The sequence below is a fragment of the Psittacula echo genome (genome assembly GCF_963264785.1).
Source record: "Psittacula echo genome assembly, chromosome: 7".
Lineage (NCBI taxonomy): Eukaryota > Metazoa > Chordata > Aves > Psittaciformes > Psittacidae > Psittacula > Psittacula echo.
Window position 1 is genome coordinate 44,753,767 of NC_137740.1, and position 26,185 is coordinate 44,779,951.

The following is a 26,185-nucleotide window of genomic DNA, read 5'->3' on the forward strand; positions in this document are numbered from 1 at the left end:
CTCACCCAGACAGTTTGTAATGCAAGTCCAAACCCAATCTAAAAGTAGTAACCAAAGTGTTTTTTGCCTGCTTTCAAGTTCTTGCTTGCTAAACCTAATCGTGCTGGTTATGTATTTTTCCAAAGTTCAGCAGCCTTATATAATGGAGAGTAGATTTTGCTTTGGCTTGTGGTACCGTGCCGTCATCCTCTTGGACCACCTCCAGGAGAAAACAGGTGGCAGTTCTGCTGGGATCTCACAGCTTCTCTGTTTTTATTAGCCTTTTTGGATGGTATCCTCTACAGTGTAGACCCGCCCCTGAGATCCACTTTCTTTGGACCACTCCATGGAATTTCTTCTGTTCACCTTCTAAAATTTCTATCCAATATCTTAAATTAAAAATGTCTGGGTAAACCTTTCAATGTTCATTCTGATCATTGGTTTATGATCAGATTAACTCCATTTGAGTGGCTATAAGGAGCTGTCCTGGGTTCAGCAGTAGCAGTCATTTTTTCTCCTTAGTAGCTGGTGCAATGCTGTGGTTTTGACTTTCAGCTTGGGAACAGCGCTGATAACACCGATGTTTTTAGTTACTGCTCAGTAATGTTTACCCTGACCAAGGACTTTGTGAGTCTCATGCTCTGCCAAGGAGGAGGGGAAGCTGGGAGGAAGCAGAGACAGGACACCTGACCCAAACTAGCCAAAGAGGTATTCCACACCACAGCACGTCATGCCCAGGATGTAACTGGGAGTTACCCAGAAGGGCTGGTTCGCTGCTGGGGGGGGCAAAGTATCGGTTGACAGGTCGTGAGGTGTTGTATGCTCTTCCCTTGTTATTTCCTTTACCATTATTATTATTTGTGGTAGCAGTAGTGATTTGTGTTATACCTTAGTTACTGGACTGTTCTTATCTCAACCCGTGGGAGTTACATTCTTTGGATTCTCCTCCCCATCCCTCTGGGAGTGGGGGAGTATCCTTATGGATCATCCAGGGACATCCATACACTTCCCTGTGATGGGTATACTTTATTTGGTGATCCGCTCTGGAAACAGCTGCATACCCCGCAGTAGCTTTCTCAGGCTTGTGTCATGGCTCTTTCCCTGTTTCACACATTTCCAGTCTTCCCTGTAAAATGTTCCCACTTCCTGTGGTTTTCATAGCTTCCACACTCTTTCCGGGCTCTGTCTGGAGCAGATGAAACTCACACCTATTTCCATCACCCAGCTGATGTGGACAGTGCTGGTGGGGCACTTGCCCATTGCCAGGGTTACACTTTCCTGGGAGCGAAGAAAGGAAGCAGAGCAAATTGCAGGCAGGAGAAAAGGTAGATGCAAAGAAGTAGTGAAGTTACCTTGCTTCATGAATACCTCTCCTTTGCATTTGCTGATCCTTGGGTGTTTATGGAGCAGGATCTGCTCTGCAAAGTGAGTGGGAGTGTAGCAGATGTCATGGTGTACAGGCAGTGCTCCCTCATGCTGTTGGGGGACACCACTCCTGATGACACTGTGCTGTGACTGAGAACAGCGTCTCAAGCACTGCAATGATTAAAAATCTGTGTCTCTTTTTACAAGGGTAGCACTCTAAGAATGGCTGCTAGAGCCCAATTTCTGTTTCCATTAGTTACACTGCTCCCTTATAAATTGCCATTGCAGTTTTCCTCGGTAGTGGCTATTTATCACCTCTTCTACCAAACTCTGGATTTGGGGTATTCAGGGATGTGTAGGCAGCTGCTGTTTGTGTTTTAATGATACAGCTTGCTAAATGCTTCTTTGAGAAGAAAGGTGTTATAAATAATTCAATGGAATTATTTTCTAGTACATATATATGTATATTATATCCTGTTAGCATAGTGTCACTTTATGCATGAAGATAGGAAGCTGTCTATATACACAGATGAACGATTTGGGATCTTAGGACCCCTAAGGCTGTGACAGGCATTACGATATGATGCATTAATGCCATTTCTGGGCGTTAGCAAGTTCATCCCCAGAAGGGCTGTGCTCCAGTTCACTAGTGCATATTGTGTGATTTTGCTGCCATGGGAGGGACTGCTGTGTTCTTGCTGTGGCTGTTTTAATGTGGAGATTTTTATAATGTCTCTTTGGTGCTTTTGTGAGAAGGGAAATGTAGTTGTTTTGTATTTATGTTTTCTAAATGAAAATAAAAATCTTTCCTTGCTAATGACAAAGCATGAAGACAAATTATAATCCATATTGCCTGCTATAGTACTCGGTTTTCAGATGGGGACTAACCTCTTTTTCTCCTTGCGAAAGAAAAGGTAAACAAGATCCTCCAAAGAAATATAATGTGCTTGCTGCCCTTGCCTGAAGATACACTTTTTTTTCTTTCTTTCTTGCCTGTTTTTGGGGTTTTTTTAAATTTTTTTTTAAAGTAAATTTCTTGTAGAAGCAAGATATTTTTCTGTAAATGAGATTCCCTCACAGGAATAGCCTATTCAGATTTGAGTTTTGCAAACATGGCTTGAACTTTAATGCTGTTTGTGGGTCTGCACTACAATTAAAGAATCTTCTACTTGGTGAAAGAGCTACCAACTTTTTTTGATGAAGAGGCAGCAGAGGAAAAGAATGGAAGGCTAGAGAGAGATGGTAGGGGACAAATAAGATAGTGTGTGTTTTTACTGGAAATATCTACATTTTAAGCATGAAATAATTCTAAAGTAAATTCTGTTACCCAAAATGCTGTTTTCTCTCTACTGTGTTGTCAAATTTAAGCTCATGCATAATCAAACCTAAAATATATGTTGTTTTCTATTTAAAAATATTTAATTAAAATAACAATTTTGATAGGAAATGAAACTGTTAGGAAAGACTTAGAAAGTTTTAACTTGCTTCAGCCTAGATGGGGAAAGCTACAGAATTTTAAAAGACAAGTAATTTGTTAATGCACACAATGATGTCTCTTGCCAAATTTGTCTGTGTTTCTAGATACTGAAAGAGTGGTCAGCTTTTCTTAAAATGCTTGACACGTGTTGCTGTCTGTGCTCTTTTGAAAATCTCTCTGTCAATATCTCAAAGCAAAGGGAGAAAAACTAAACCCATGGGCTTTCTTGAAATGCCTGGAAATATTTTGTTCCTGCTACTTGGGGAAGAGAAAATTTGCCCCGCGGGCAGTTTATTCCAGTCTTGGCCATTGCTTTGTCAGTTCATACCCTGCTTCTTTATTCTTCCCTTTCAGTCTGATACCACAAAATGCTGGATAACTTATTATGTGTTGGTTGGAATTCTTAGTTTGGTATGATCAAGAACTATTAAGCTCTTAAAAAGATCTGCTCTAATAAATAATTTTAATAACTATATGGAAAATTCTAAGTGTAGGATGATGATAAATGGCTAAGACAAAGTATTGACTTGTTACAGAGCTCTGAAACACCTTGTTAATGGAAAATGTTTGAGAAAATATAGAAAACCATCATCAGATTTCTGAGGTTTTTACTAGATATATATTGCAGTTTGCAATATGTTAACTTGCGGGTCGTGAGACTTCATTGAGCTTATTATTACGGTCTGTGTTTCATAGGATGGGTGTTTTGCTTAGAGATAATGTCGCAGGCAGCCTGTAATGTTCTTTGCGTTAGGAAGCTGTATTCTGTTATGTTGAAGGGCAAATTCTGAGTTAGCGTTACTTTATCCAGAGCTGACCCTCTGTTCCTGGGTAGGCCAAGCAGTAACTGGAGTAAAGGCGTGTGAGCTTCAGTGGCAAAGCACCTGGTAGGCTTTCTGCTCCCAGCTTGGCCATGTAGTCTTGGCAACTGCCAGACTACAAAGAGGAAGACAGAAAATAGGCATGAGTGGAGCTGCTGTTGTATTACTTTTATTCTAACTTCTCCTAAAGCAACATAGGCTGTAGAGAGTAGATTAATGTGGTGGTCTGGAGGTTCAACAGTTGCTCTGAATCAGTGTTGATCCCACCATTGTGTTTTGCTACTATATCTTCGTATTCTTGCTTTCTTACTATCCACAAAAATACAGAAGTCCTCTGCAAATATAAATTGGAGCAATTTTTTAAATCCAGAAAGGAGTTTTGGCTAGTCTAGAACTGCAAGACTGCATCCTTTTTATAATGTTATTGGATATTATATTTTTAAGTGCAGGCATTTACTGTTGCATGAAGACAATAAGTATAGCAAAAAACCAATGAAGGGTTTATATATTTCCATTGTAAATAGTTTCTTTATTTTCTTTGATCTCTAAAATTTGCACCAACTTGTCCTTTGTTAAGCAGATCAACAGTAGGGTTATAACTATAGATTTTGTCTTTGCAAAATTAACTTCAGGGCCAGTAGAAACTATGAAAATTTATTTTCTGCCCTTTGTAAAAGCCATGGCCTCTATAATACTGGAGAGATGAACTGTGAATATGAAGGGAGCTCCTAGGAGTTTGCTGTACAACTGGTATGAATAATGATTGTGTCTGACCTGCAGCTATCTGAATTGTACTGGGGAAAAGCTGCTGTAGTAGATGATCTAAATTGCAGCAGTGATAAGCAGAGCTGTCCCCAGTGAAGAAGATCTTTGCCCCCCTCCCCTTCTTTCCTCCAGACAGTCCTCCACTCTGGAGTGCCGTCTTCCAGGCTGTCCAAACCAAGGCTTGGATCCTTCCTTTCATCTTGGCTGAATTTAGCGCTGTAGAAGTCTCCATGTCTCAGGTTTTGCTCCAGGTGGTTAAGGACTGTTTTCTGGCTCCTGTGTAGGCTTGTCACCTTAGAGCTGAAATACGTGCCAAGAGAAAGGTGATGTTGTGATTAAATTAGCAAGAAAAGGAGGGAGGCTTCCTCTGTGTCACTGGAAAAAGATCTCTCTGCAGTTTCTGGAGAAATTGCCTGGAGACCAACTTCTCTGTGCTCAGGTAGCCTGCCTGAATACTCAATTCACTGGATGCTTATGCAGGCTAAGAATCACTTTCAGATCTTTCTCTACTGGTTGGAAAGACATTATCCAAATGGAAAGTGACTGTATTGAAGTCACAGGCAAGCACTAAATCCACTGTGAAAACAGGGCCTTAGAAGCACTGAGAATCATGGCTTTGGAAATGAATTAAAAACCGTATGGCACCATTGTCTTCCATCATTATACTCTATGGGATATATTTATTCTTTTAAAATATTTTGTTTAGTCTGCTGACATACTGTCACATTGTTGAGAGGGAAAATTCTGGTTAAATTGTAATATAGTGTCATAAACCTTAGAGGCAGTGACTTTGTATTCTTTCTGGCTGTGCAAAGCCTGTGTTGCTATGGCCCTGATGCAGAATTTGGTAACACAAACAAACTGAAATGATAATTCAGGCGTATTTATCTAAGGGCTCATTTAGCAATAAAAAGAGATGCTTATTTTCTTTTTAATAATGTATTTAGTGCTTTTTATTAAGTTGAAATATACAAGGTCTGTTTTTTATTGCTGCAGTGTAAGAGCTCCATCCCAGTGTAGGCACTGTATTTCTTCTCCAGTCTTCAAATAAGACTTTTCCTGGAGATGCTAAAACCTAGGAGAGCTAGAAAAATCTCTAAGGGTTTTGCTAAGTCATGGAACTCATTTCACATAGTGATGCATGAAGGAGATGTAAAACTAATGACTGAGTATGTTAATAGGAGTATGTTATAAGGAGGGTGATGTTTCTGTTCCCCTGTTCACTTCAGGGCATGAGTTTCATTTGCCATGTGTGGATAGCAGGAGTAAGTTCTGCCATTTCTGGGAGTCTCTTGTGTCTGTGGTTTGTTTCATATTTTTTTCTTTTTTTGGCTGTTACTAGTTTTACAGTACTCAGGGGTAGGAAGAACTTAAATGGTTTAGTTGTCATTATTTTTCATCTGTTCTTCCGGTGATGTAGGCCTGACACTTCTCTTGAAATACAAACTCAATTTGTAGTGATCTTTAGTGGTCCCTGAAGCTGGCTTCCTTCCCTTATGCTCTTAATTTCAGGTGTTGTCAACTTGTGCCAGGAAACAATTGCAGTTGAGATGTTTGGTCTCCAAAACTGAATGTCTTAGAAACACTGGCTTTGTTCAGTTTTATTACTTGGCATCTTCTTTTGAAAGGAAGAACTAAAGGGGAAATAGAAGGATCTCATGGGGAATGCTCAAAGAAGGGAACCTTGAGAACAGATCTCTTAGCCATGAAAGATCCTGAAAAACATGCACTGTATGGCTTTCTGGGCATACTTTGGTGTCCAAATTCTTAAAAAGTATGTAAAATGCACATGCCTCTTGTGGAAACAGTGGCCCAAGTTATACAGTCATTCCCGTGCTTGCTCTTTGCATGCTCCATTAACCACAATTGAAGTTTTTGTAGGACTGGTGCCAAAGTGAGCCTTTTGTGGGTTGGAAAGAAAGGGGAACAAAGTACAAGTAAAAAGCCTGCTCCCTTCCTCTGCCCATGGGCTCCTTCTCTCTGCTACAAGACAACAGCTGTAAGGAGTCCAGGACCAAAAAACTTTCTCAAACATGATGAGTTGCTTAATCAGATTTCCATGCTCAGTTTCAACCTCATGTGAATAAAGAATGTATAGGGGAAAAGGGCTTGGGTGTAATTTGAACACAAACATGGTAGATGTCTGTGTGGGGGGAGACCATCATCATGCAAACATAAACCAGTTTCAGCATTGCATGTTCTGGCAGAAGGGATTCTCAAAATGAGGGTTCTGAGGTGGCAGAAGAGAGGTTTTGGAAGGACTTTATGTGAAGGAAACTCCAAGTAATTGCAAGTAGTGACTGCAGTGTGTGTTGGTTTTCTTATTTACCTGGCTATCCCCACATCTCTCCTCACACTGGAAGACTCCTGAAAGACAATGGTAAATGTCTGGCTTGTCCAAGAATTAATTTTAACCCAGTGGTAACAGGGCACAAAGAAAGGACATTATGTGAGGTAATAAAAGCAGACAAAGGAGAAAAGTGATCTAAACAGCAACATAAAGAAAATACTTGGGAATAGAAGTAATCATCAGCTTGTATAGTAGGGTGTCCAGCAGCCCCACGGAGATTGTGTATGATAAATGTATTTGCTCATTCAGTTATGTCTTGCACTACAACATTTTAAAATCACTGCTAGAATTAAATTGATTTCTTGAGTTTTAAATAGTGCAGCATAAATCTTCCACTCACACCAGGACCAAAGTTTCACTGACTACAAGCCAGCTGCAGTTTGCCAGTTCCACTTGATTTCATTTGACTCATCCCCTCAAGCCAAACCACAAAACGAGCTTCCTGTCCAGTGGATAATGAAATGCAAGAGGCAATTCTTTTGTTGCTAATGGGAGGTTGCATGGAACAGAGCTGGCTCTTGCTGCAGTTGTGTTTGGGCTTGGTTAACCGTTTTGCCAATTAGGCAGAAACTCCTGGTTGCTGGATATAAGTTAGATGCTCTTAGGTCTAGGTGAAGGCAGTAGTTTAATACCCAGGGTAGTTTATAAAGAGGCTTGTTGAGCAGCAGCTTGATGTAATGAAAGGTGAAAAGCTTGGATTGTTGCATTTCTCTGGGTTGTGTTTCTGAAGGTTAGCTCTGCTTGCTGTCTTCTTTACCCTGCCCTGGCTATTTGGCCTGTGAAGCCATTGGGCTATTTCTTGTTTGCTTTTGTTTCTCTCAGAGCTTATATATTAACCTCTCAAGGGGATTTTTTTTTTTTTTTTGTTATATCTTAAACTTACCAAATGCCAATGTTTTTGCCCGACTCCCCATGGCTGTGTGGGTTGGTGTCAGTGATGGGGCTGGTCGCAAGGTGTAAGGACGGTTCTGCTCTTGTCAGCAGTCCCCAGTTTTTGTCTTCTGCTCTCGTCCCCAAGTGCTGTCAGTGGAAGGCTCGGCAGAGCTCAGCTCTGGGAGGACTGGGGGTTTATTTGCCCGGGAAGAGGGGCTCTGGGATGTCTGTGTGCTCTTGGGTGTTTCACTCCGAGCTGGGACAGGATCCCAGAGATGTGCCCTATGCTTGATGTCTGTTGTGTGCAGTCTCTGGAGTGTTTGCTCTGATCACTGCCTGAGGAACTAGAGATCCTTTGTGGGTGAGCTCTGCCCTCCTTCAGAAAAGCCCTATGTCTGAGGCAGATGTGGGACTGGATGTTGAGACACCCACTCTGAACCACAGTAACTCATCTGCTCTGCCTGCTGCCATGTTAGCAGGCATTCCCAGGCTAACTCAGAAGCAGCAGTGAAATTGGAAATATGTTTTTCTTTTTACTGGGTATGAGAGTTTTTCAAGAAAAGGACTTTTTACAGTACCCCACTCTTCCTTCTCCTTCACCTGCTACAGCTACCTGGAAGCACAGAGTCTGTAAAACCTGGAAGAGTAATGATGGGTTAAAAACCCCAGAGGTGTGGTGTGTCCTTTAGAGGAATTTAGTTGGAGAATTTAGTTATGTCTGAACTTACTGCCCCAAGCTATCACTTTACACCTTATCTGTGTGGTGAACCCTTCCTGGGACGGAGTTAAGGCAGGATCTGTTGCCTGGTCACAGCTGAGAAACACATGGGAAAATAAAGGCACCTGTGAAGGACTGCTGTGAGCATGGCTGTAGGAACAGATGGATGGACAAAGGAAGGGAGGGAAGGCGCAGCTGCTGTCCTGCAGTTGTTTTTCCAAAGGAGTTCTGTAGATGTAAAGACTTTAATGCATTTCTTGCTGAGCTTGTTTATTATTTTTGTTTTTGAGGAGGAATTTTAGCATTGTTTTATGACTTAGGTTCAGCTTTGTTCCCACTAAAGGAGTCAGATGCTGGCTGTTGACTTAACTGCTGAAGAGGTGCTGACAGTTTCAGCTTTTTCTGGAGCCATTCTTTAATTCCTCAGAATAAATCAGACATTAACTACTGTTTTTTTTATTATTTTTTTTTTTATCCTTCCTAAACGGGAGGGCAACTGTCAGAGTCAATGGCTATTTTCCATTAAACGGTTGCCCAGCTCAGTCTGTTCTTGCTCTGAATTTCGTCTTCAAAGTAAAACAGGTCTGCACATATTTGTGTAAGCCACATTACTGCATTTACTGAGCATTTTTGTGTGCTGAGGAGCCCCGTGATTCCTGCAAAGACCCTCGTGTTTGTTCTGCAAAGACTTTGGCTGGATGGTGGGCAGCGTGGGCGAGGAAGCAGTGACAGGCAAAGGGAAACTGTGCAGCCTTTTTCCTTAACTGAGTCAGTTTGTTGGGTCTCAGTTAAGCAAACGTTGCTTGAGTGCAGTTCATGGTATTTGCTCAGTGATCCAGTGGAATGTCTGGGATATTTTTGTTTTTCCTCCAGAGCCAAAAAGCAGTTTTTGTCTCTAAATCTGAAAGCCTCCAGCCTAAGGCAGAGTCACTGTGCCTGAGGGTGAGGACAGCCGAGATTGCTGTGGTGGTGCGGTGAGACAGACACCCTGGTTGGCATGGAGCACTCCTGCTGTGCCAGGAGTTGGGTGTGTTAATTAAAGGCATTACATATGTCTCTACAGCTAAATTTGCCTTTGCTGAAATGAAGATGACTGACTGAGCTGCTGGGCAGCCTGCTGCAGGCCTGTCCTGCTCATATCCCACCTCCACTGTGCATAATAAAATTAAAGCTGTGCGATGCTTCAGTGAGCCCTGACCCTCCCTGGCCATTCTGCGTGGGAGGCATTGTGGGCTTTGTGCGTGCTGCCATTGTGGTGAAGCTTCTTGCAGGCCACCTTGACCCTGACTGACTTTCCAAATGCTGCAGTGCATCCCCTGTCCCCAAAGGACCAGCAGACATGCAAGTGGTCTTGCCAGGCTGTCCAGTACTCGCTGACTGGAAGGTCTATGCCTGTATTTCCTGACAGGCCTTTCCAGTTGCATTTTCATTACCACATTTCATAAAATTTCCATGGGAGAAATCCTCTGATATCCGGAACAAAATGTCTCATTATCTCTGCTTGCCTTGCCTTTAAGTGAGAAATATCTTCCCACCTTGGATCAAACATAATCAGTTGCAACTAGACCAGATTTGAGGCTAAAAGAATATTTATTTTAAAAGACAGATTGAAAAAAGAGACAGTCAGCTGTTACCAAGATTTGCATAAGATTAAGATCCTCTGGTGCATCCTCTGGTGATTGCAAATATGCAGAGTAAATACCTACTGGCTCAAGTTAAGTACTCTGTTTTAATTTTTTCATTTTCTTTGTAAATTAACAAAAATCCACAAAATTGTATTAACAAAGACTCTTATTATCTCATGTGGAAGAAATACTTGTATTAAAGTTATTTTTCCATGTGGTCCTTTGATCGTGGTCTAGAAAAATGAGAGCTCTCAGAGACCTGTGTGTGTGCATGTTTCTGTGCCAGAGTCCTGTGCCAAGAGAGCATCTGTCGTTGTGTAATGTAATAATTATGGATCTTTACAACTTGGATCAGCTTTCTTGGAGCAATGATAGTCAGCAAAGGGCAACAAAGCTGGTGAAGGGTCTGGAGAATGTCTTATGAGGAATGGCTGAGGGAACTGAGGTTGTTTAGTCTGGAGAAGAGAAGGTTCAGGGGGGACCTTGTCACTCTCTACAAATACCTGAAAGAAGGTTGTAGTGAAGTGGGGGTCAGTCTCTTCTCCCAAGTAGCAAGTGATAGGACAAGAGGAAACGGCCTCAAGCTGCACCAGGGGAGGTTTAGATTGGATATTAGGAAAAATTTCTTCGCGGAGAGGGTGTTCAGGCATTGGAACAGCTGCCCAGGGCAGTGGTGGAATCACCGTCCCTGGAAGTGTTTTAAAACCATGTAGATGAGGCCCTCAGTGACATAGTTTAGTAGTGATCTTGGCAGTCCTAGGATAACAGTTGGACTTGATCTTAAAGGTCTTTTCCAACCTAGTTGATTCTATGATTCTATGGACAAGGGATAAAGAACAGAGGGAGAAAAAGAAATTGGGCTGCCTAACTTCAGATGCCAAACTGAGACTCGTGAATGCCCATAAGCATTATGGACTTATCCATAGGGGAGTCAGATCTGAAGTCAGATTGACACATGCAGGAGCTGAGCTGTTCTTTATTTCAAGTAAACAGTATGAGGTCAATGATAAAGAAAATAATTGAATATGAAAAATAAGAACTCCTTATTACTTCTGAAAAATTGTGCTGTGCTAGAAGTTAAAATGTCTTTGGCAGCAGCTGTATTGGTCCCTTCAAAGTTGGTAAGCTCTTGAGCCTAGTTATTAATAGATATATTCACTCTACATTATGGACTGAAGGGGTTGAAAACAAAGTCAAACTACTCAGATGTTTTTGTGTTTTCAGGACAGTGCGTGAAAGATGGCATTGATTAATCTTCATGTCCTTTGACATGAGACATCTCTACATGTCAGATGGCTGTAACCATTACAAAAGGGCAAAGGCACAGCATGTTTCTGTGAAGGACAATTTTATCAGAAAATGACACTGGTGTTGGCAAGCCTGTAGGGTGAAATAAGAAGCTCTTCAGAGCATCTTGGCCTTTGCTGATGGTTTGAATGTTTGCAAGCATAGAAGTGCTGAAACCACAAGTGTATTTTATGTCATGCTGGATGACAGTGGCTCACCAGGGAGTGAAGGATCAGATGGAAAATGCCGGTTTGCCATAGAATGGCCAGAGAGAATGTGGATGATTTTTAACATGCATGAGAAGTTGCTGTGAGTTGTGTCTTTCAGAAATCCATGGGAAAGATGGAACATACAAAACAAAGTACTGAAAGTGCCATAAAGAAATATATTCCTGCCTCTAGAAGAAAATATGAAATGAAATGCCTTTATTGCTTAATGCTAACAAAGTGGCATTAATCTGGCTTTTCCATTCCTTTTCTCATTTCAAATACTGTGTCCAAAACAAGTAAAGGCTGTGACAGCTCGATCATAATTTACACATTACAACCACCCTGTTTTGCACTGAGGGTAGAGGGAAGGGAACATGGCTGCTGTCCTCAGCATGTATAGGATGGTACTTGCTATAGGACATGCATGCGGTCACAAAGAAGTTATCTTCTTGGACTGATATTTGCTGCCAAGTGACATCTGTCTAGTGTTGGATGAAGAGGGAGCATTATTCAGCCCTGATGAACTTTGGCTGGTGATCTGGCTGTATTATCACAGATGAGGCTTATAGGCTGAGCTGTAGCTATTACTAGTCCTTGTCAATGACTCTCTAGTTAGAAAGGCTATATACAGCTGATTCTGTTCTGGCAGTTCTTCAGTGTGTGTCTGCACATACACACATAATAACAACATCAACAATGTCTTTCTGTGCCCTTCATGTCTGGTTCTTATGAGTATGAAAGATGAAATTACTTTTTTTCTATATACTTCCTGCTGGCTTCACACTGATGAGATACCATCAGTTTTAATGGAAAAGACAACCAGTGGGAATTTTTGCCTCAAAATAGTTTTCTTCTCTGTTTGATAATGTAAGGAATAATATGTTCTTTGATTTTTGGTTGGCAAACTTGGAAATTGGAAAAGAAGATGGTTGTACTATAATAGCTTTACTCTAATGATGTGTGTGGTCAGTGGTTTCTGGGCATTTAAGTAAAGGTGGGTGTGCTGTGGAGTGTGTTGAGGTAGGAGCCAAAATGCAGGGAGCATCAGTTACAAGAATAACCTTGTAACTGAGAGCTCAGAGAAAAGTGCCCTATAAATCCATCTTTTACCGGTGCTGTCTCTGCAATTACACAAATGTTACTAAGTTACTAAATTGGCCAGCATCAATGGGTTACTGAGTAATGGATAAAATGTAGATTATAGTTAATCATGAAGAAAACTTTGTTCTTAACAGGATGCTGCCTTTTTTTGTGTCAAATATTAGAGGTGTCTCATCAGCCCCTATTTCTGTGTTCTGTATTTAGCAGGGGACCATAAAGCAGTGAACTGTTAGACATCTGTCATCACTAAGAGCTTCAGTAATGGTACTCTTGTGAAATGCTTGTATCTCAACTAGGAAAAAAAAGGTCATTTGTTTAAAAAAAAAAAACAAACCAAAAATAACATTACTAGGTGTTAATGTTTCTATATAAGACACAGTACAAGACAGACTCTAAACCAAAGGTTTTTTGTATTTTCTGTTTCCTGTGAACTCCTTCTTATAATGTCTAAGCATTTTATAAATATTTATGAACTTATCATCAAAGGAAAATGAAATTTATATAATGGAGTTGCAAAGTGGTGTTAAAGGAAGCAACTTTCCAATGGTTCCAACATAGTTATATTTTGACAGAACTGGGACAGTGAATTGGACCATTATATCCCATTTTGGTAAACAAGCCATAGTCCCATCTTTCTTATTAGTTACTTTTGCCTTTGCTGCTTTCAGAGCAATTCGCTGCTTTTCTTCATAAAATACAAATACTTTATTTTTAAGGAAATACTTTTTTTCTTTTTTTTAAACTTCACACTTAGCAGGCCACGCACAGATTGGTGGCCAACAGGGGGTTGCAGTTAATGGCAGAGAAGGAACAGAGGAAACATTAAACTCAATTTGCACTCCTGTGTGAACAACTAGCTCTGGTGTTGCTTGCCCCTCAGCTGACAGAGGTGTCCCGAGCATCACTCGGAGTCACCAGCGCTAACTGCCTGGGAAGACCCATGGTACTGCTTCCTCAGTAGGATGTAGCTGCCTTTGCTTTCCTCTCTTCTGCCACTCCTCCCACTGTTATGGCAGGGCAGCTCACGTTCTGTCAACAACTTCCTCTTGCATACAAGCCTGTAATGAAACAATTCCTTATATTTACTGTTGTGTACTAACAAGAGGTGCTTATTTCTGCATGCTGCAGTTAATACTGGTCTTCTCCGAACAGTGGCTGAGGGGACAAAATGTTGCAGGGGTGGCAGCATCTTTCCAGTGGCTGGGTATTGAAAACTGTATCTGGGCAGTGACAAAGTGCGTGAGCAAAAGGCTAATTCCCTGTTCCTCAGGGTTTCAAGGCTTTGCGCAGATCTCTTTGAAGTCAATGAAGGACTTCTGTTACTGCAACAGGCTATAAATCTAACCCCAAATGCTCATTTAGTTTACAGTGTATGTTAGTCTTTTGTTAGCTGGCTTGTGAATATGAAATGGGGCTGAGCTAAGCTTTGGAGAATATATTGAATGTGCAAATTTGCACACTGATCTTGATCTTTTCAAATCAATATGACTGTGGGTGTATGTCGAAATACCGCACAGTCTGCTGAAAACACATTCCTCTTTGGTCTTGTATATGCTGTTTGTATGTATTTAGTTGGCCCTATGAGCTCTGAGGTTTTAAGTTATTCTACAGTACTTTAGGGAACTCAACTCTCATCACTAATAAAATAAAGTGAAACACTGGTAGGTCTTGCCTTGTTAACAACTGTTCTAGCTGTTGTGCTTCCCACTGTTCAAAAAATATAAAGATTTATAAGGTATAGCGTATTCCCAGCGCAAAGAGTGAATATTTATAGGCAAAGAATAACACTGCCCGCATTGAAATGTCAGTGCTATGAAACTGGTTTTTTGGCAGGCGCAATTAAGCCACACAGACTTTCAATAATGTTTTGTAAGCTTTTTCCTTAATTATGCTTAATTTTGGTCTTTGAGTTTAACAAAACCTATGAAGCTTGCAGCAAAATATTTTCATTATAAAAAATTTTGTTTCATGGAATCCAAATCCTGTATTCCTAGTGGATATGATTTTTTAAAATGTGTTTAAATATGGAAATTCCCTTTTTTGTTGCATTTATTAAAGCATATGCAAAATAAAAATAGCTGATACCATATGTTCAATACAGAATTTTGAAGAAATTAGTTTGGAAAGTGCATGTGACTATTTTTTTTTTTTTAATCCAAGTGCCTTCAGTAAGATGCACATGAAGTTATAAGACATCAAGCCAGAAGCATGAGATTCTGTCTCAAGCAGTTACTGCTGCAGGAGACAAATAAGGAGCAATTTTGCTTACACATAGTTGTTCTTAAATGCATCATTCTGATAAAAGCAATATCTGCATAATTGTATTTATGTGGCATTGATCTCTCTTTTCTACAGAAAATCTGTTTTTCCAGATAAAATATTCTTCCATTCAGCTGTAAGTGGGAGAAAGCCTCTTTAGCAGCTGCACAGATTCATGGGAATGTTTCCGCACAGGCTTGATACAGAATTTTGATATGGACTTCTTAGTGAATTTGATTTTTGGTGAACAAAATAAAGTAAGGGCACTAAAACCACATTGCTTTACTGTGCAGGTTAGATGACAGGGTATTTGCTCAAAACAGACAGAAAACCGCAGAGATGATATGATTAAGGTAGATTTATTAACAGATTTTTCTAACAGCATATTTTCTTAATTTGATGTAATAATGTCTCAGTCCTGCTCAAATATAGAGTTTTGAGCAGCTTTGAGCTATCCCTGGCTTAATATTTAAGTAGAAACAGCAGAAGTGCTGGATAAACAAGATCATTTTGGAAAAAAACATTCAAGCAGTTTAAAATCCTCTGCCATGGTCATGCTTTTCTGACCCCCTGAAGCCTTGCATTATCAAACCGAGAATGTCTCAGTCTCCCTAGTATTAATGTTTGAAGTAAGATACAAATAAATCATCTGAATAAAGTAGAAAGAAAAAAACCTGCTTAGTATTGCAGCTGCCTGGGGCCTGTTCCACTGGTCCTTAGACTCCCAATATGAGCTTAGAGGTACAGTTATGGGCTCTAAAGCTGAGCTTTACATGAGAGAGAGTGAAATCCCTTGGAATTCTAGGCTTGAATGATGAAGTCAGCATCTGGAAAAGAAAATACCTGCAAAGCAGTTTGAAAACTTTTCTGGAAGGTGATAGAGGAAACTGGGGAGTTTGCTGGGGTGGTGGGATAAGGTGGTGCTTTTTTCCAGATAAAGTTCAGTTCCCCAGGCTGGCAGGAAGTAATGCTGGAGTCTGCTCTCTGTGTTTCACTTGCCTTTGCTCTTCTTTGCAGGTTACATATTTGGGTAAGGTTTCCACAACAGGGATGCAATTTTTGTCAGGCTGCACAGAGAAACCGGTCATTGAATTATGGAAGAAGCACACACTCGCCAGGGAGGATATTTACCCAGCTAATGCCCTTCTGGAAATTCGCCCTTTTCAAGTCTGGCTGCATCATCTGGACCTCAAAGGTGAGGCGACAGTCCACATGGATACCTTTCAGGTAGCACGTATAGCCTACTGCACTGCTGACCACAACATCAGCCCAAACATCTTTGCTTGGGTCTATCGGGAGATCAACGATGACTTGTCCTACCAGATGGACTGCCATGCTGTAGAGTGTGAGAGCAAGCTGGAGGCTAAGAAGCTGGCCCATGCCATGATGGAGGCCTTTAAGAAAACTTTTAACAGCATGAAAAGCGATGGCCGGATCCACAGGAACAGCTCATCAGAGGAAGTGTCTCATGAATTTGAGTCTGATGATGGCTGACTGAACTCAATCATGGTTCAGCAAAGGCAGAAATGGCCTAGGGAATGAGAGCTGAGAGATGAATAAGTAACAATTGAAACTGGGGAAGGAAAGAACTGCCAAACACTTCTCTGACCAGCTTTTTAAATCAAAAGAGCAATTCAGTACCTACAGATATGCATCATTAAAGTAATTACATTGAAATCTGCTGCTGTTGTAAAAGTGAGAAAAAAAGCTCCCTCCCCCATTTCTCTCACCCACCCATCACTGTCCCTTTCTCATCTCTGTAGTTCAGGTGCATACCATGAAGTGGAGTCATTCCTGTTTGTCTTATGAGGCTGGTCAGGCAATTTTATTAGTTACTCCCCTGGCATTATAAGCTGGGGTCTGATGCTGGTGCACAAGAGCAAGTAGACCTGGAAAGCCCTAATGGCTCCTGAAGAATCTTTCTCCATGAGGCATCACAAAAATTCTTTGACCGTACGTAGGCTAAGACAGCCATACATAGCCTTTTAGACTAATGATCTGGCACTCTACAGTTAATTCACATTTCACAGATAAAAGTCGATGCTTTTATGTACTCATTATATCATATGCTATCCTTTATTTTATTCATTGTACCTATTTTCTTAATATACCTGCAGCCACATCTTTCACCCAGCACCAGTAGTTGCAGTTTCAGACTATATACTGCAGGATACCAAAAAGGGGTGGGCAAAAATACTCCACGACGTGTAGGGGTGCAGCAAGCCAGCACCACTGTCTGTTGATTTTCCAGTCCTGCTGTGTTCTGCAGGAGGTGGGACCACTAGTAAGAGTTGAGGGACTCTTGGGTCTGTCAGTGTTTGAACTTTGACTTCTCATCAACCTCAGGTCTGAAGTGATAGGAGCACAGTAGACTCAACTCCATGTTACCGATCTCTGCATTGCTGGTTGAGTGGCCCTGGTGGAATGGAGCTGGTAATGCTTTGCTGCACATACAGGGCTGCGTTACTGTAGAGATCAAAGGAAATGGTCCCTTAGGAGTCAGGTTTGAACATTTGTTCTGGTTGAGAAGCTCACATTAAGACTCCCGTATCTTTCCTTTTTGCAGATATACAGTCATGCCTTTCTTAAATGCAGATGTTTAATAAAACTCAGATAAAAGGAAAAACTTGTTTCACTTGATATTTTGTAAGGCCAAGAGCAGATCAATAGTTTGCAGGTAATGCTGCTCCTTTGTATGATTTTGTTTGTAATTATGGTAATGTTAGGGGCACTAGGACACCTTACAGAAGCCTTAAGAGAAAGCTAATTAAAGCAGATAGCTCTGTGTTTGTGTTTTTGTGGGTCTGTAGGTTTGTATGTGAGAGTGTATGTGTGAGTCCGTGTTAAAGCATGTAGATTGAGCATGAAAACATATTGAAGGCCCACACATCTTGGAAAATATGCTTGTTGCTTTACAATGTATGTAAACGGTTCTCCAGCATAAATACATTCATACTTTAATAAAAAAGAAAATGTCCTGAGTTAAAGTTTGAGATTTTTAAACTGTCTTTCCAATGCAAACTCTGTGGTTTTGGTTTTTATGTGTGGGTTCTGTGTTCATTTCATTTAGTGGAATGAAAATGTTACTTTATTCCATTTAGTCTGACATCAGTCTCCATGAGAATTACCTTTAATATTTTTTAAATTATTTTCTTTTAAATATTTAGGTAAATTATTACTGTGAGATTATTTTTTTTAAACTTGGCTGTGTGTGGGCATGATTTATAATTGCTATTTTACAAGAGGTGGCAGAGATGCCACCCCATGCACACACCTGGCCAGTTGGAATGAGCTCTGCTGAGTAGGAGCAGTATCTTGCCCTGCTTACAGGAATGGCAGAGTGGCTCAGGTGCAGCATTAGATGGTGGGATGGGGAATGAAACACCAGGCCGGCATCTTTCAGAACTGCTTCTCTCTGAATCTTTGGATGACCCAGTGTTTGCAAATATGGCTCTAAAAATGATTCAGTTTTTCTTCCCACAATGCTCATTTGAAAGTGGAGGGTCACATATGGGCTTATATGCAGGTCACAAAAAAAAAAACAACCCAGAGTCCTGCTATGTATGTATCTGTCTTTTTGACCTAAGGCAAAATCAGGCAAAACCTTCAACTTTTGCTCAGACCTGTAATCATGTGTTGCTTCACTTGCTCAAATGCTTTGCCACCAAAGCTGCTGTGAAACAGCATGTGAAATTCCTGTATCATCCACTCAGCCAGAGGTTCCTGCCGACAACAGAGAGTTTGACCATGTCCCAGCTCTTAACTGAGGGCTGCTCAAATGTGGGAGTGGGAGAAGGAAGATACCAGGAGTGGAGTTGCCTCCTGCCTGCCCTACAGAGGACTACGGTGGACGATTTGGGTTTGGGATTTCTACTTCTGCAGCAAATACATAGAGGTGTGGGGTGTGTTCCTGCCATGGGGGTGGGTGTGATCCTTCTGACTGACACAGCCTGCCCTCTCACCAAGCACCAAGTTCCAGCCAGAGCAAAACTGGACAGAAATGTTGGCATCATTGTATTTTTAATCATGTTCTTTCCTTTAGCATGCTGGGATCTACTAGCAGGCTGGGATCTACTGAAAAGATCCTATCCCCCTAAATCTCCTGAAGGTGTGGGTGATGCATAGAACACCTTTGTTGGGGGTTTTGTCGTTATTTATTTGTTTGTTTGTTTGTTTATTTATTTTAAGGACAGTGGAAAAATCTGTGAATGGTGCTGGCTTTACTTGGAAGCAACACAGAGAAAACATAAACAGAAATGCAAAGTTTTGCTACAGTGTGCTTTTACTCTGCATTCCGAAATGGTGACTTGCTGCTCCCCTTGTCATGTCTATGACTGGCAACATCTGACAGCAAGAGCCCTGTGCTATGGCAATTCTCCCTGCTGTAGCCCACAGGCACATAGCATTACCCAGAACAGGAATAATCTGGGAGTGTGATTTTTAAGCTGCTTTTTCTGCAGGTTGTTGTCTATGGTGATGTTCCATCTTGGGGCATGATGTATTGATGTAAGCAGCACCATGGTGCCCTTGCTCAGTGATGGGGATGCAGGTTACACGGCTGTGTTTTTGGACTGGTGTATTTCATGGCTTGGTGTCAAAGAAATCAATGCTTTTGGGAACACAGGGCTTACCTGTTTGCTAGTTGCCTATGTGCCTTTGGAAATCTGTTCCTAGGTGCTGATTAGGGCTCTGAAGAGACTGTTATGCAAGGTTGCTGCCATGTGTGCAGCCCGGGCTGACCTTGCACTGATTTACAGTGGGTTGGGGAGTTCTTGCAAGATATTTTAATATTGTGGCATCTGCAATAATTCCTCATCATTTGGAGGATGTGGATTACATGAGAATTTTGAATGATAAAATACAGAGGAAAAAATTCTAGTCTTTGAGATTAGAAAATCAGACCCTTTGAAACATGAACTGGTTATTTTCTAAGGGTTCCAACATGCAAGGGAATGTGAACTTCAGTTTGTCTTATAAAACATGAGATTTGAAAAATAATCAGTATCATGAGTTTGAATCCTTAGATAATTTGGAGTTCAGGCCAAATCCTTCTGCAGTATCAATACCAAATGTGTGACGCCATTTGCACGAGGAAGAAAAGCTTTTACTCCTAAATTGAGAGCCATATCAGTTATCGCTGGTTATCAGTTGCCAAAAAATACCAGAATGAAATATCAAGTTAAACTTTTCTTTCAGTTAATCTCTTGGAAAAGAAAAATCATAAAGTTTCCATCAGAAGTCACTTCCAGTTGGCTGAAGACTTTGCTTTTCAACTACAAAGAGACCAGTTTTGGATCTCACTGAATCCCGCTGTGGCTTGATGAGTTCCTTTGGCATCAGCCAGGAAAATACGTAAGGGATTTCTTTCCCTCTTCTGTTTATAGGGGAGAGTGAAAAAAGGGTAAAACATCTAAGTGTGCTGTTAGAACTGCAGAAAAAAACCCATAGAAAGCATTTAGGTCATTGCACCTCAACATCAATGTGCAACACCACTGGTGTTTTGAAAAGGCAATTATCATCATTTTTCTAGCTACTTTAAGAAAACAGGAAGCAAGTGTTATTCTGTATAGAGGAAGTGTGTTCAGTTTTCAAGCTCCAAGTCTTCCATGGAGCTGTGAGCGAATGATTGTAGCTCAGAAGCAGTTGTATTATGGCAGGAACAACACACCACATGGGCAAACACAGGTTTAGCACATAGCTTAGCAGATTGCTTAGATGTTTATGGTGTTATTTTGCCTGTGGGGAAAGAGAAAAGCAGAGAGTAATGTCTTTCATGTTTTAAATAAAAAGGCCCCTAAGAACAGCTTAATTTTTGTTGTTGTTGCTTGTTTAAGAAAAGAACACCCAAAACATAACCAAACAAAAATGTCTCTGCAGCTGGTTCCACTTCCTAACTTTCCAGTAGTGAGTGGCTTCATTTTTACACAAAAAAGCTGTTGGATGTTGGCAGTGAATTGCATCTAATTTTCCTAAAACCTGCAAATAAATGGCATGTGATTGAGAAGATAGAGAGGCAACCCCGTATCAGTCTAAGACTTGACATACATATGTTATTTGTGGAAGCCTTGAGGCTTCAATATCCTTATATTCATAGTGGATTTTATTTGAGTTGTAAGGTTCTGTGCATGTCTGTATACACATATGTATGCATATATATACATACACATGTACACACACATCTTGAAATGTGATGCTTGGTAATAAGTATTTTCTGTATGATGAACATCTGTAATGGTAGGTGTATGTATGAAGGCAATCTTGCGTGTTACTGTTGAGATAAATGAGGTACTTCTCAAAAGGTTTTTTTCTTTCATTGGAAGCAAATTAACTTGACTATCTACACGCAAAATTTGATATACTATATGCATTATTTACCATTTACCACCAGAGCTGGCCCACTCCATGCCCGATTAGCTGCTCTAAGAATGATGTATGAATTGGCTTATTTTTCCCTGTGACAGTGAATCATTAATTTGTGTATAATTGGGAAGTGATAACTTAATTGTATGGTTGTTTTCCTGTAGAATGGAGTGTACAGTCTGCCAAGAGTTTACAATAAGAGAATATATCCTTGTATAAAAATAGAGACATTCATTCTACCTGTTTTTCAAACATAATTTTGAACAGATACAGGGTGTTTCTTTAAAGTTCCTGTTTTGTTAAAGTCCATTAAAACATTTCATTCCTTTCATTGTACAACTGATCATCATTGGCTGCTTTTGCCTTTTGCCCCAAGGCTTTTGCTCCATGATAGAACTACCCTGGCTCTGGGGCCAGGCTGGAGGAAAGCTGGGGATTGTCCCTCCCATCCCACCCCAGCGGGGCAGGTGGGCCAGATGTTTGTCTCCCTGTCACTGCAGCCACTGGGAGTCTGTGTGCTGCGCCAGGTGCATGGTGGTTGCAGGAGGCTGGGCTGGGACAGAGGAGTTGCTGGGTAGGTGCAGGAGGCTTTGAGAAAGTTGGGTCAGACTGTTGGGTTGAATTTTTATAGCTAAGTTGCACAGGTTAAGCTATGTTAATTTCTTGTGCCATGACAATTTCTTCAGTTAGGATTGAAATGAATTTTGATCAGGGCTATTAAAGCAGATGCAGTGATTTACTGAAAATAGTTGTGTGTTGGAGAGATGTTATCCTGTCTTCAGCATTGCCTTCCCTGGAAAGGATTGTGAAATATATTGGAAGCACAGACATGATGCACGTGCTAATCATGTGTTGCAAATGGGGTGAAAGCTGCAGACTGTTAAAGCTGTGTGGAGGGGTGAAAGGGCACAGCAAGGCAAGTATTGTGTCTAAGGGATGATGGAGATGGCTAGGCTGAGATTTTTTTATGTTTGAGAATGAACTGGATATGTGAAAACCTGGGTAGTTAATTGTTCTCCAAAGGGCTTCCGCAAACTGTTCAGTGAAAAACAGTTCAGTGAAGACTGAGGAGTAAGGATAGGGCGTTGGAGAGCTTTCTGTCAGGATGGTTGCATGATAGGAAAGTCTTCAAAGGAATGAATAAATATGATGTTCTCAGCTTCCATGGTGGTGATGGTGTTAGGGATTCTCTGGTATGGCCAGTGCCTGGAGGTAGTTGGGTTTGTGTGGGTTGGGCTCCTGCCCAGTGCCAGGACTTCATGGGATATATGGAGCAGCAGCAAGTTGCTGCATTCTAATGGGGCGTGCCGATGGCACAGTGATTGGTGGGCTTCTCGTGTGGCACTGTGTCTGTTCTCCTTTTCCATCAGTTGGTTGATTTCAAATAGTTACACACCTGATTTACCCTACTGCAAGAGAGAGGAGCTTCAAATCCTGTATCACAGCAAGAGGTATAGGTTGCTGCAAACACTACTCAGAAAAACTGAAAGTGAAAAAGTGAGTTTCTAATGTACAAACTGAGGAACCATTAAAGGTATTTGGAGTAACTGCCTATCTACTGAGCAGGTATGATATTCCTAATGCTCTACTAGCAGCCTAAGGAGACAAAGCCTGAGCCTGACACAGGAACATTTTAGCAATAGGTCACGTAGGCAGTAGGCATGATTTCCAGTTATTGCTAGAAAAATGTGAGGGAGTATCTGGGGGGGTCTTTGGTTTTCTTAATGTCTGTGATGGAAGGTGTATGTGAAAAGGCTGTTAATGTTCTCTCAATGGCAGAAAACTGCTCACATTAATGCAGTGACTTCTTTGTGTGCTTACATGGACAAGGTAAAGACACCTACTGAAATATGTGATTAGCAGTAGCTCGGCTCTGATGGCAAAGGAGTACCTTTTAATTACTGAACATGAGGTGTAGTACATAGAAACATGGAATAGTTAGGGTTGGAAAGGACCATCTAAAAAAGATCATCTAGTTCCAACCCCCCTGCCATGAAGGGGCTGTGCAGAATGGAGCATCTTGTTTCCCAATTTCCATCATCAGAGTAGGAAGATAGTACTAGATAACTTATATCTATTATGCTTTGATTTGCGTTTTGAGTTACATTCTCTGTTATTTTCCTGTAAATTGTATTGCTCTTAGAAAGAGAGGAAACATTATAATCCTATGAATAATGCATAATGCGGATGGTATGTTTTCCTGTGGGCAGTATAGATTTTCTGAGAATAACAGGCAGGAGTGGATTTCATTCTTGGAAAATGAGTTAATTTTTCAAAGTTAATATGGGTCATGTGCATGTGAAAAGTAAGTTATTGCTATTTCAAATTAGCTACCTCTCATTTAGAGATAGTAGAAATAGTTTTAGACATAATAATTATATAATTAATTAATTATACAATTAATCAAAGTTTTCTTGCACAGTTGGGTTAAGTTATTGTGATGGAGTGCTTATGCCACACCGGTGCTCCCTGGCTCAGTCTCATCTTTAATGGATTCCAGATCTGGTGGTTTCAAGTAACAACAGCTTTTACAGATCCCAAGGCAATAATGAAATACACAGTGCAACTTCAAAGGAAACTCATCTAGAAAGGAAAAATGAACTTAAATGATGATATAGTCAACTGTGGGATATTTTTATATCCATAAAAGATGTCAGACCTATCCCAGTGCTGAAACAGGTGAAATCTGAAACTGCATTTGACTAATAGGTCATGCCTCACATCTACCACACTCTCCTGAAAGGTTTGAGACCTGATGCTTTCTGGGGTTTCCAGCTGGATTCCTTTGTGTTTTTATTTTCAAGTCAACTCTGGCCACACAAATAAAAGGCATTTATGTTTCCCTTCTCTGTTTCTGATAGTCTTTGCTATTCAGTAGAGAAGGAATGGCACAGGACGAGCTGGAACCAGGCCTACTGTGAAAGGAGCTCTGTGATCCTTGCACTCATTCCTCTGCTGTGGCTTATCTGTCCTGCTTTGCCTGTCCTTGGTGTCCCCAGGAGGAGGTCACTGTCACTTCCAATGAATCCTGCTCTGCTCCCCGGGGCATCACAGTGTCTTCTGCAGGTAGCATGCTCTGATAAAATCTGTGTGACCTGTCAGAAAAATACATCTTTTTCTACTAGTGTTGTGGAAGTGCTTATATGGTAATGTGTTAGTCTGTGCTGAGCAAACAGGGAAAGGCCACAGTCTCTTTCCTGCAGTTTGCAGAAAGATGACCAACAATAATTGCCCGACATTTACTATTTGACTTGTTACAGGTCTCCTCCACTGGTGTGCGTGAAGTAGGGGAACCACGTCTGTACCACTTTAGGTCATTAAAGTCTTGATGTCAGGATGATGGCATGGAACAGGACTGGTCATTCTGTTGTTGCATGTGTCTCTGGAACAGCAGCCGTAGGCATGAAGGAGTGAAGATGGGGTCAGGGCAGCCCTGGCATCGCTGGCTGTGGGGTGCTCTCGCAGGTTGGCTGAACCACAGGCCAGGGTGCCGGCAGGCTGACCATGTTTCAGGTGTTTGTACTGAGCTTTCATAAGGCAGCATGGGGTCTCCTGCAGCAGGTCGCTGCATTCCCTGTGCCTTACAGAAATCCCAATTCATGCCATTAGAAGCATTAAGAACAAAGAGTTTCAGCATGGTTCACATTTTGTCTGTGCACTGCAGTGGGTCTCAGCTAATTCATGAGCAGTGGTTTGTTCTGCTTGAAATCCTGGAGAATGGCTCCTCTCCTGAGGTATTTCTTCTGACTTAATTGCCAAGTTATAGTGAAATATGAGGTTCGCTGTTGTCTGCTGGAGCACTGGAGATTGTTTTGTTGGCACGTTTTTCATGACCTCGTGTCAGCAGCATAACTAGGCTATGAGATAATTTGTATGCTTTAGATGAGCAGCTGCATGCATCTTAGCATGAGAGAGAAGTAAACGTGATCAATCCAGTGGAGTTAATTAGGTAAAACAGAGAATTAACTCTAATCTTGTGGAGTAAGTGATGTCAGATCATGCAAGATGTATGTAACTTTTGCACAGGTGAAAAGCAAAATGATCTGAACTGGTGTAGACCAAGATTTAATAAAGATGAAACAATAGCTGCAAATGTGGAAAAAAAAATTCATACAACCATTTAACAGCTGAAAAGGAGAAAGTGTTTTACCCTTATTTCCCTGTGATGCTTTGGTTCTGCAATGGCTTTCCACTCATTTCCTAATTAAACTGTTTTGAGGTTGTAAGGAAGGAGGGCCACTCTGCAAGCCCTATTCCTTGTGCTGTTGCAAGTGTCACATGGTTATCACAGGTTTTTTTGGAAGCCATTAAATTTACTGACATTTTTTTGGCAACAGGGATGATAGTTACCCAGTTTAGGAAAACCAGAAATAGATTTGTAATGGTGTCTGGTAATCCTTAAAACACCTCTCCTGTGGAAACCCTGTGAGCTGCTTTGAGGAATGATGGAGGTCAGTTATTGAATTGACTTTTGTTCTGTAGAAACCTCCCTGCGTGAAGGGAAGCAATGCTTTGACAAGGAGACCTGGTCTCTTGACATGTCACCCTGAGGAGACAGTGGTTAGACCTTTAGTTCTGTACTGATAGTCACAGCATCTTCCTTTTGTATTTCTGATGAAACTCAAGGTATTGAGTATATTTTCAGTGTTTGATATTTGTGTGGAGGAGTCTCGTCTTAGCTGTCTTTTGGAAATCTGGGAATTACCAGGAGAAAAAGATGTAGAGCTATTCAGTATTCATAGTTTGGAAAAGCAGCAAAAGTGTGCTATTAAACCTGATTTTGTTGAGTTTTATTGAGCCACAATATGTCATCTGGGCATCCTTGACAGCTCACGTGGTTTGAGTGCCTCTGTGGAGGAGGATGAAAAATACCAGAAAAAAAACTCCCACAGTTTATTACAGCAATGCAATTATCGCAACTTGTAGTGTGTGATGAGGTGTCACCTGGCCAAGTCTTTCTGCCATGTGCCCTCAGGGGGAAATGACATGGTGGGGG

At 41.1% G+C, this 26,185-nt stretch overlaps 1 protein-coding gene across 1 annotated transcript in view; it reads left to right on the forward strand.

Annotated features, from left to right (window-relative positions):
• Positions 1-16,947, forward strand: part of PID1 (phosphotyrosine interaction domain containing 1) — a gene marked incomplete at its 5' end in the record, with an annotated part of 87,126 nt that extends 70,179 nt beyond the window's left edge. Inside the window, one exon of the mRNA XM_080624296.1 lies at positions 15,847-16,947. Coding sequence (XP_080480422.1) covers positions 15,847-16,323 — 477 coding nt within the window. The 3' untranslated portion in view covers positions 16,324-16,947. The remainder of the gene's footprint in view (positions 1-15,846) is intronic.
• Between the last annotated feature and the right edge of the window lie 9,238 nt (positions 16,948-26,185).